General features: G+C 39.0%; 1 protein-coding gene across 1 annotated transcript; it reads right to left on the reverse strand.

Moving 5' to 3' along the window:
- Positions 1 to 6661: 6661 nt before the first annotated feature.
- Positions 6662 to 10986, reverse strand: LOC135567181 (rho GTPase-activating protein 42-like; the record flags this gene model as incomplete). The annotated part of the gene is made up of 5 exons (XM_065014611.1): positions 10930 to 10986; positions 9930 to 10040; positions 9693 to 9797; positions 8199 to 8328; positions 6662 to 6762 (listed from the first exon to the last, which is right to left on the reverse strand). Coding segments are annotated over exons 1-5 (504 nt in total), but the record flags the coding sequence as incomplete, so codon positions are not given.
- Between the last annotated feature and the right edge of the window lie 725 nt (positions 10987 to 11711).

Here is an 11711-nt window from a genome sequence, read left to right on the forward strand (position 1 = left end):
ACTAGTATTAATGATATAGTATTAATGTACTAGTACTAATGTACTAGTATGAATGTACTAGTATTAATGTTATAGTACGAATGTAATAGTATTCATGGTATAGTATTAATGTAATAGTACTAATGCTATAGTGTTAATGTAAAAAAATTACTGTTATAGTACTAATGTAATAGTATTAATGTTATGGTATTAATGTAATAGTACTAATGTACCAGTATTCATGTTATAGTATTAATGATATAGTACTAATGTACTAGTATTACTGTACTAGTATGAATGTTATAGTATTAATGTACTAGTATTAATGATATAGTATTAATGTTATAGTACTAATGTACTAGTATCAATGTTATAGTACTAATGTAATAGTATTAATGGTATAGTACTAATGTAATAGTACTAATGTACTAGTATTAAAGCTATAGTACTGATGTAATAGTACTAGTGTAATATTATTAATGTTATAGTACTAATGTAATACTATCCATGTAATAGTACCTATGTAATAGTATTAATGTTATAGCACTAATGTAATAGTACCAATGTAATAGTACTAATGTACTAGTATTAATGTTATAGTAGTAATGTTATAGTACTAATGTACTAGTATTACCGCTATAGTACTGATGTAATAGTACTAGTGTAATAGTACTAATGCAGAAGTATTAATGCTGTAGTATTAATGTGATGGTACTAATGCAATAGTACTAATGTTATAGTGCTGATGTAATAGTACTACTGTAATAGTATTCATGCAATAGTATTAATGTTGTAGTATTAATGCAATAGTACTAATGTACTAGTATTAATGTTACAGTACTAATGTAATAGTACTAATGTAATAGAACTAATGTAATAGTACCAATGTAATAGTACTAATGTACTAATATTAATGTTATAGTATTAATGTAATAGTACTAATGTACTAGTATTAATGTTATAGTAGTAATGTTATAGTACTAATGTACTAGTATTACCGCTATAGTACTGATGTAATAGTACTAGTGTAATAGTACTAATGCAGTAGTATTAATGCTGTAGTATTAATGTGATGGTACTAATGCAATAGTACTAATGTTATAGTGCTGATGTAATAGTACTACTGTAATAGTATTAATGCAATAGTATTAATGTTGTAGTATTAATGCAATAGTATTAATGTACTAGTACTAATGTAATAGTACTAATGTAATAGAACTAATGTAATAGTACCAATTTAATAGTACTAATGTAACAGTACTAATGTAACATCATTACTGTTATAGTATTAATTTAATAGTATTAATGCAATAGTACTAATGTACTAGTATTAATGTTACAGTACTAATGTAATAGTACTAATGTAATAGAACTAATGTAATAGTACCAATGTAATATTATTAATGTAATAGTATTCATGTAATAGTATTAATGTAATAGTATCCATGTTATAGTATTAAAGTAAGAGTATTAATGCAATAGTACTAATGTAATAGTATTAATACAATTGTATCCATATAATATTATCCATGTAATAGTATCCATGTAATAGTATTAATGTAATAGTACTAATGTAAAAGTAGTATTGTAATAGTACTAATGTAATAGTATCCATGTAATAGTATTAATGTAATAGTACTAATGTAATAGTACCCAAGTAATAGTATTGTGTAATAGTATTAATGTAAAAGTATTTATGTAATAGTATTAATGCAATAGTACCAATGTAATAGTATCCTTGTAATAGTATCCATGTAATAGTACTAATGTAATAGTATCCTTGTAATAGTATCCATGTAATAGTACTAATGTAATAGTATCCATGTAATAGTACTAATGTAATAGTATCCATGTAATAGTATCCATGTAATAGTATTAATATAACAGTTCTAATGGAATAGTATTAATGTAATAGCACTAATGTAATAGTACTAATCTAATAATATTAATGTAATAGTACTTATGTAATAGTAATAATGTAGTATTATCCATGGAATAGTACTAATGTAATATTATCCATGTAATATTATCCATATAATAGTATTAATGTAATAGTACTAATGTAATAGTATTAATGTAATAGTACTAATGTAATAGTATTCATGTAATAGTACTAATGTAATAGTATCCATGTAATAGTATTAATGCAATAGTACTAATGTAATATTATCCATGTAATAGTATCCATGTAATAGTACTAATGTAATAGTACTAATGTAATAGTATTAATGTAATGGTACTAATGTTATAGTACTAATGTAATGGTACTAATGTAATAGTATTAATGTAATTGTATCCATGTAATAGTACTAATGTAATAGTATCCATGTTATAGTACTAATGTAATGGTACTAATGTAATAGTATTAATGTAATTGTATCCATGTAATAGTACTAATGTAATAGTACTAATGTAATAGTATTAATGTAATAGTACTAATGTAATAGTACTAATGTAATAGTATTAATGTTATATTATCCATGTAATAGTATTAATGTTATAGTACTACTGTAATAGTATCCATGTAATAGTACTAATGTTATAGTACTAATGTAATAGTACTAATGTAATAGTATTCATGTAATATTATCCATGTAATAGTACTAATGTAATAGTATCCATGGTAATAGTATCCATATAATAGTATCCAGGCAATAGTAAATAAATGTTAACATGAACTCATATATTGATGCATTCCCAACATTACCGCCCACCGGCTAGTAGTAAGAGTTAAGCCGAAAGCCATGTAGCCAGATGCTGCAGCCGATGTGTTGGTATAGAGCGCCTGACTGCTGTGGTGACTTTGGAACACCCAGACAGCAAGTGTAATGTAAATGATGATGAATGGATGAGCTGGAGATGAACATATACGAAGCACCCCATTTTAGGACAAACTCAGTCGCAAAGCCTCATGCCACACTCTGTGTGTGAGGGCTCCTGGGTATACTTTCCCTAGGTTCAGATTTAGGATCAGCTTCCTCTCCCCAATACTAACGATTAGTGGAGGAAAATAAATAAAGCTGACCGAAGATCAGCGGCACCTGCCAATCCCAGGGTGAGGCTTGAGGATAAGGATGTCCTCAAAAGTACACCGTACAGGAAGATGACTGGGGTCGTGGCTCCACGTTGCCCTTGTGGTTAGAACAAGCACCTTGTGGGCAGATATCTGACCAGGCATAAATTAGTTCGCTTACCCAGCCAGTTAAACAGGAGTTCATGTCCATGCTCACCTCAGCAGCGCATCAGATTCAGATGAAGAGAGAGAGAGCTGCCTGACTAGACCTGGGTTCAAATACTCTTTTAGGAAATCATTTAAAATACTTTGTGTTTTAATGTTTGCCTGTATTAATTAAAACCAATGAATGTGAACAGATATAAAATTCCCCAAACTGTAGGACCTGCCCATCTGGCATCCCAGGCAAAAATAGAACAAACGCTAAATGATTTGAAATTTCAAAATAGTATTTGAATCCAGGTCTGATGGTCAGCCACTGCTACACCCTCCTCCATTCTGAAACGCACCGACCTAGCCGAGCGAAGGCCTTGAACGTGCTGATGCCATCATCTCATCAATTAAAAACCACTTGATCAATGGCTTTCCTCCTTGTTCTCCAGGACTGGCTTGATCTGCATCTGAATGTCTCATCTGCCCTTCCTGTCCTTCTTACTGTACTAGTCAACATTTAAGGTCGTATTAAAAATCAACAATGTTTCCCCTCTATGCATTAAGGGGCTCGGGAAATCTGACAATTGTACAATTGCAACTGCTTAGACGAATGACTCCATTACTTAAAGTCAGAATGATATTAGTTGAAATCAATAAATGATTATAGTAATTGCAGGATGAGAAGAAATTATTCATGGAATATTATTTTTGTGTCACGCTTCCTTTCTCCCATCAAAATTGATTGCATTTGGTGAAGTCCATCTCGTGATTGTGATTGGTGGAATGGAAAGATAAAAAACAAAAAAAAAACAATGTATTTTATTCAAAGTTAATTTGAAGTTGTAAAGTTTGATAGATTCAGTGAGTGAATGAATGGGCACGACTATCAGCCTCGGACACATGCAGGAACATGCTCATCGCTATAGCTTAACATGCTCATCGCTACAGCAACATGCTCATCGCTATAACATGCTCATCGCTTACAGCAACATGCTCATCGCTATAGTAACATGCTCATCGCTACAGCAACATGCTCATCGCTACAGCAACATGCTACAGCAACATGCTCATCGCTATTAGCAACATGCTCATCGTATAGCAACATGCTCATCGCTGTAACAACATGCTCATAGCTGCAGTAACATGCTCACTGCTCTGAGAGAGAGGGGACAGTATAGTAACAGTATAGTAACGTCACTGGTCACATACCGGACTTTACAGAACTTTAACTGAAGAGGTCGGAAAGAGTTCTAAGCAGATGTCAGTTTCATCGACACGAAGAAACACAGAGAGAAGAAGAAATGGGTACAAATAACAGAAAACTGAAACAAGAGAATTGTACCTATAAAGACTGCACTTACTAGATGGGCACATTTAGTCAAACAAAAGGCTTCAGTGAAAGGACACTGAGAAGAACATGCAGGACACGAACAGACAGAGCTGGAAAAACATCTAAACACACATCCACACACACTAATAATAACAATAGCTAAAAAAACGTCCAATCAGGTTTGAACAGGAGTTAAAAACGTCCAATCAGGTTTGAACAGGGAGTTAAAAACGCCCAATCAGGTTTGAACAGGAGTTAAAAACGTCCAATCAGGTTTGAACAGGGAGTTAAAAACGTCCGATCAGGTTTGAACAGGAGTTAAAACGTCCGGGATCATTTGAATAGGAGTAAAACGGCCCAACCAGTTTGAACAGGAGTTGGAAAATCAGCCCAATCAGGTTTGAAATAGGAGTTAAAAACGCCCAATCAGGTTTGAACAGGGAGTTAAAAACGTCCGATCAGGTTTGAACAGGGAGTTAAAAACGTCCGATCAGGTTTGAACAGGGAGTTAAAAACGTCCGATCAGGTTTGAACAGGGAGTTAAAAACGTCCAATCAGGTTTGAACAGGGAGTTAAAAACGTCCAATCAGGTTTGAACAGGGAGTTAAAAACGTCCAATCAGGTTTGAACAGGGAGTTAAAAACGTCCAATCAGGTCTGAACAGGGAGCTTAAACAGTTAATGAAAAGGGACATCCACTTGTTTTCCCAATTAAGGCGTCTGTCTTTTCAAATCCCACAAAGTTGCAATCAGTCTCAAGTGACTGCAGTGGAACCAGCACTAGTCTGATGATAACAATCATTACGATGACATCATCATTGACTACCGTTGCCATGCCATAGTCATAGCCATTTGGCTAGAGCACAGACAGGGCAGGGACCAGCAGGATAAATAGGAGCGGCATTTTAATATCAATAAGATGATTCATACAAAATACTGATATGAATAATGATGACAGACCTCTCCACCACTTCGATGTCGAAGCAGAAACGCTTGTCGATGGAGTCAGTCTTCCTTCGGATACAGGACAACAGTTGAACATCTCAGATGGACTCACTACCTGTAATCTCTCATTCTAGAACATCATGTCAGAGGGATTCACCACCAGACCATTCTAGAACACAACAGAGGGATTCACCACCAGACCATTCTAGAACACAACAGAGGGATTCACCACCAGACCATTCTAGGAGCAACAGGCGTATTCACCACCAGACCATTCTAGAACACAACAGAGGGATTCACCACCAGACCATTTCTAAGAACACAACAGAGGATTCATGATTAGACTGGTGTAGAACGCGCAGAGGATTCATGATTAGACTGGTGTAGAACACAACAGGATTCATGATTGGACTGGTGTAGAACACAACAGAGGATTCATGATTAGACTGGTGTAGAGAGACACAACAGAGGGATTCATGATTAGACTGGTGTAGAACACAACAAGAGGATTCATGATTAGACTGGTGTAGAACACAACAGAGGATTCATGATTAGACTGGTTAGAACACAACAGAGGGATTCATGATTAGACTGGTGTAGAACACAACAGAGGGACTAATGAACTAGGGCCAATAGTGTTTCCTGGTCAGCTCTAGTTTATAGTTGAGAACTAGGGCCCAGAGTATTTCCTGGTCAGCTCTAGTTTATTGTCTAGAACTAGGGCCCAGAGTATTTCCTGGTCAGGTCTAGTTTATTGTCTAGAACTAGGGCCCAGAGTATTTCCTGGTCAGCTCTAGTTTATAGTTGAGAACTAGGGCCCAGAGTAGTTCCTGGTCAGCTCTAGTTTATTGTCTAGAACTAGGGCCCAGAGTATTTCCTGGTCAGCTCTAGTTTATTGTCTAGAACTAGGGCCCAGAGTATTTCCTGGTCAGCTCTAGTTTATTGTCTAGAACTAGGGCCCAGAGTATTTCCTGGTCAGCTCTAGTTTATAGTCTAGAACTAGGGCCCAGAGTATTTCCTGGTCAGCTCTAGTTTATTGTCTAGAACTAGGGCCCAGAGTATTTCCTGGTCAGCTCTAGTTTATTGTCTAGAACTATGGCCCAGAGTATTTCCTGGTCAGCTCTAGTTTATAGTCTAGAACTAGGGCCCAGAGTAATTTCCTGGTCAGTAAAAACTCTGGACATGAATAATATAGTGTTTATCACCGCCCAGTAGATGCCTGTGTACTACAGTATACACTACCTGTTTGCCAGCTGATTTGGTTTCGAAGGTGGTCATGGTGAAGGCTTTGCTGCTCTTCTCATACGTACAGTAGTGTCGCGTCCACGTGTATCCCAGCGGCCCTGACACAGAGAGAAGGAACAACACAGCCATGATTGGTCATGAAAGAACAACAAATACATTTAAAAAGGCACCTAATTCCCTAAATAGTGCACTACTTCTGACCAGGGCCTATAGGGGTCTGTAGTGCACTATATAGGGAATAGGCTGTTATTTGGGACGGAAACAACAACAGCCAAGCTAAGCCATGATTGCTTCCTGAAACCACAATGTTCTGGAAAGACTTCTGAAATTAAATTCCTAATTAAAGATAAAACAAAATTTTGTTGTTGTTTATCATCTGAGATAAAGTTTCCAGTATTCAGGGAATTTCCTCCAGTTCAAGTTTGAGAGCATCAAGCTGGATGGAAATATAATGAGATAAAGTTGCGTTCTCAGAGTTTGGTTCTCAGAGTCCGAGTTATGATCCTAGAGTTACAGATGTGTTCTTAGAGTCCGAGTTATGATCCTAGAGTTACAGATGTGTTCTTAGAGTCAGAGTTTGGTTCTCAGAGTCCGAGTTATGATCCTAGAGTTACAGATGTGTTCTTAGAGTCAGAGTTTGGTTCTCAGAGTCCGAGTTATGATCCTAGAGTTACAGATGTGTTCTTAGAGTCAGAGTTATGATCCTAGAGTTACAGATGTGTTCTTAGAGTCAGAGTTATGATCCTAGAGTTACAGTTGTGTTCTCAGAGTCAGAGTTATGATCCTAGAGTTACAGTTGTGTTCTTAGAGTCAGAGTTTTGTTCTCAGAGTTACATTGTCAGAGTCAGAGGTTCGTTCTCAGAGTCAGAGTTACATTCTCAGAGTTACATTGTCAGAGTCAGAGGTTCGTTCTCAGAGTCAGAGTTACATTCTCAGAGTTACATTCTCAGAGTCAGAGTTTCGTTCTCAGAGTCAGAGTTACATTCTCAGAGTTACATTGTCAGAGTCAGAGGTTCGTTCTCATAGTATGAGATATATTCTCAGAGTCAGTTTTGTTCTCAGAGTCAGAGTTACATTCTCAGAGTTACATTCTCAGAGTCAGAGTTTCGTTCTCAGAGTCAGAGTTACATTCTCAGAGTCAGAGTTACATTCTCAGAGTCAGAGTTACATTCTCAGAGTCAGAGTTACATTCTCAGAGTTAGAGGTTTAGGGGTCTGGGATTGGGAGTTAGAGGTTTAGGGGTCTGGGATTAGGAGTTAGAGGTTTAGGGGTCTGGGATTGGGAGTTAGAGGTTTAAGGGTCTGGGATTAGGAGTTAGAGGTTTAGGGGTCTGGGATTAGGAGTTAGAGGTTTAGTGGTCTGGGATTAGGAGTTAGAGGTTTAGGGGTCTGGGATTAGGAGTTAGAGGTTTAGGGTTCTGGGATTAGGAGTTAGAGGTTTAGGGGTCTGGGATTAGGAGTTAGAGGTTTAGGGTTCTGGGATTAGGAGTTAGAGGTTTAGGGGTCTGGGATTAGGAGTTAGAGGTTAGACTCACGTTTCTCCTGGACGTAGAGGAAACCCTCCATGGTCCACTGCCCTGGAGGTTTGTAGTCCTGATCAGCTGATCTGATTCTCTTCATCAGTTTCTCTACCTCCTGCTTCGTACTCACAAAGTTGTTCCTCGTCTGTATGCACACACACACGCACACACGCAGACACGCAGACGCACGCACACACGCACAGACACACACACACACACGCACGCACGCACGCACACACACACACACAGACAGACACACACAGGCACACACGCACACACAGGCACACACACACACACACACACACACACACACACACACACACACACACACACACACACATACACACATCAAAAGATAGAGATTGGCGCAAAACCAGCTTCCATGTATCAACAAGAGAGAGCATGCCTCATAACAGGCAACAGATGCTATCATTAAAGCAGTTGTGTAGTTATTAAACACAATAACACCAACACCAATACACCATACATTATAAAAGCCTTTTTCTGGTGACATACTGAGGAAAAATATACATTATTAAAAGATATCAAAATATGTTGATAGACATTAAACGATAGTCCATGGAGGCAGATGAAAAAAACAACAGTTGAAGATATATTTCACTGAGCAAGTCAACATGACACACTGTTGTGTGCTTCCAAAATGGCACCCTATTCCCTATAAAGCCGCATTGGTCTCTGTCCAAAAGTAGCGCACTATATGTGGAATAGGGTGCCTTTTTTACAGTTCTGATCTGGGACCAGGGCTACTTAGTAAAGACTACAGTTCTGATCTGGGACCAGGATACTTAGTAAAGACTACAGGTCTGATCTGGGACCAGGGCTACTTAGTAAAGACTACAGTTCTGATCTGGGACCAGGATACTTAGTAAAGACTACAGGTCTGATCTGGGACCAGGGCTACTTAGTAAAGACTACAGGTCTGATCTGGGACCAGGGCTACTTAGTAAAGACTACAGGTCTGATCTGGGACCAAGGCTACTTAGTAAAGACTACAGGTCTGATCTGGGACCAGGGCTACTTAGTAAAGACTACAGGTCTGATCTGGGACCAGGATACTTAGTAAAGACTACAGGTCTGATCTAAATTGTGGATACTTAGTAAAGACTACAGGTCTGATCTGGGACCAGGGCTACTTAGTAAAGACTACAGGTCTGATCTGGGACCAGGGCTACTTAGTAAAGACTACAGGTCTGATCTGGGACCAAGGCTACTTAGTAAAGACTACAGGTCTGATCTGGGACCAGGGCTACTTAGTAAAGACTACAGGTCTGATCTGGGACCAGGGATACTTAGTAAAGACTACAGGTCTGATCTGGGACCAGGGATACTTAGTAAAGACTACAGGTCTGATCTGGGACCAGGGCTACTTAGTAAAGACTACAGGTCTGATCTGGGACCAGGGCTACTTAGTAAAGACTACAGGTCTGATCTGGGACCAGGGCTACTTAGTAAAGACTACAGGTCTGATCTGGGACCAGGGATACTTACGTTCTGCAGGTTGAACTGGAGCTGTTGTTTGTAAGGCTCAAACTCGTGAGCGAGCTCATATCCTTCGTGGTAGAACGTGAACAGACCCTGCAGGAAGGCCAGCAGCTGAGAGGGAGAGACAAGAACATGTCATCCTAACTAATGTACGGCTGTATAAACTTTAACATTTAGCGGTTGTTGACTGACTCCCAAACGGAGTACTTCACTCCGAGCTGGATACTAAAACCTTTACTTTACCGGTTCCACAAACTCAAACTTCTTCTTCTCTTGGACCTCCTGAATCTTGAAGACATACTCCAGGGAAGCATCATAGAACACCTGCCTCTCCTTGTCAATCTGTGTGTCTGCCTGCAGGTTAACAAACAACGGGCTAACTTTAGGACAAAGGGATAGGCAGTGTGTGTGTGTGTGTGTGTGTGTGTGTGTGTGTGTGTGTGTCACCACCTTCCGGAGACACCTGAAACCCCACCTCTTTAAGGAATACCTAGGATAGGATAAAGTAATCCTTCTCACCCCCCCCTTAAAAGACTTAGATGCACTATTGCTCAGTGGCTGTTCCACTGGATGTCATAAAGTGAATGCACCAATTTATAAGTCCGCTCTGGATAAGGCAGCGTCTGCTAAATGACTTAAATGTAAATGTAAATGTGTGTGTGTGTGTGCATGGGCACGTACATGTCTGTGTGTGTGTGTGTGTGTGTGTGTGTGTGTGCATGGGCACGTACATGTCTGTGTGTGTGTGTGCATGGGCACGTACATGTCTGTGTGTGTGTGTCTGTGTGTGTGTGTGTGTGTGTGTGTGTGTGTGCGCGTGTGTGACTGTGGCCTTGTGCATGGGCACGTGCATATCTCTGTGTGTGTGAATGCATGTCTGTGTTGCGTCTGTGTACTGTGGGGAGGCTATTTGAGAAAGGGTTAATAGATACACCATCCGGGTTTTAGGAAGCACTCTTCCGTGTGTTTGTCTGTGAAGGTACTGGCTAACCAGCAGGATAAACAGTGTTGTCATTGACATTGTGCAGTTGACCTTAGAAAAGCTGCGTTTCCTATATAGTGCACTACATTTAACTAGGGCCGTTTAGGACACAGTCATCCATTCATCACAAGAGCCTGTCAGTGTGAAACAGATATAACATGCTCATAGTTAGCAACGTGATGTCTAGTAACAAGGACATACCTCTTGTTTTTGTCTCTTAACTGGACATACCTCTTGTTTTGTCTCGTAACTGGGACATACCTCTTGTTTGTCTCGTAACTGGGACATACCTCTTGTTTTGTCTCGTAACTGGGACATACCTCTTGTTTTTGTCTCGTAACTGGGACATACCTCTTGTTTTGTGCTCGTAACTGGGACATACCTCTTGTTTGTCTCGTAACTGGGACATACCTCTTGTTTTGTCTCGTAAATGGGACATACCTCTTGTTTTGTCTCGTAACTGGGGACATACCTCTTGTTTTGTCTCGTAACTGGGACATACCTCTTGTTTTGTCTCGTAACTGGGACATACCTCTTGTTTTTGTCTCGTAACTGGGACATACACTCTTGTAAGAGCGGTTCTTTCTTCCTGGAAGACAAGGCCAGATGCTTCTCTAGAATGGTGTAGAAATTTCTCTGTCTCCTTGTCAAACTTCTTCTTCCCTTCTGAAAGACAACAGATCAACACATGGTATCTCCTCAACACATGGTAGCATCTCCTCAGCACATGGTAGCATCTCCTCAACACATGGTAGCATCTCCTCAACACATGGTAGCATCTCCTCAACACATGGTAGCATCTCCTCACACATGGTAGCAACAGATCAGCATGGTAGCATCTCCTCCTCAACTCCTCAACACATGGTAGCATCTCCTCAGCACATGAGTAGCATCTCCTCAACACATGGTAGCATCTCCTCAACACATGGTAGCATCTCCTCAACACATGGTAGCAACTCCTCAACATGGTAGCATCTCATCAACACATGGTAGCAACGTGATATAACAGTAGCATCTTGCACAAACATTACTAGAGCTGTGTC

This window comes from Oncorhynchus nerka, unplaced genomic scaffold, assembly GCF_034236695.1.
Source record: "Oncorhynchus nerka isolate Pitt River unplaced genomic scaffold, Oner_Uvic_2.0 unplaced_scaffold_2446, whole genome shotgun sequence".
NCBI classification, from domain to species: domain Eukaryota; kingdom Metazoa; phylum Chordata; class Actinopteri; order Salmoniformes; family Salmonidae; genus Oncorhynchus; species Oncorhynchus nerka.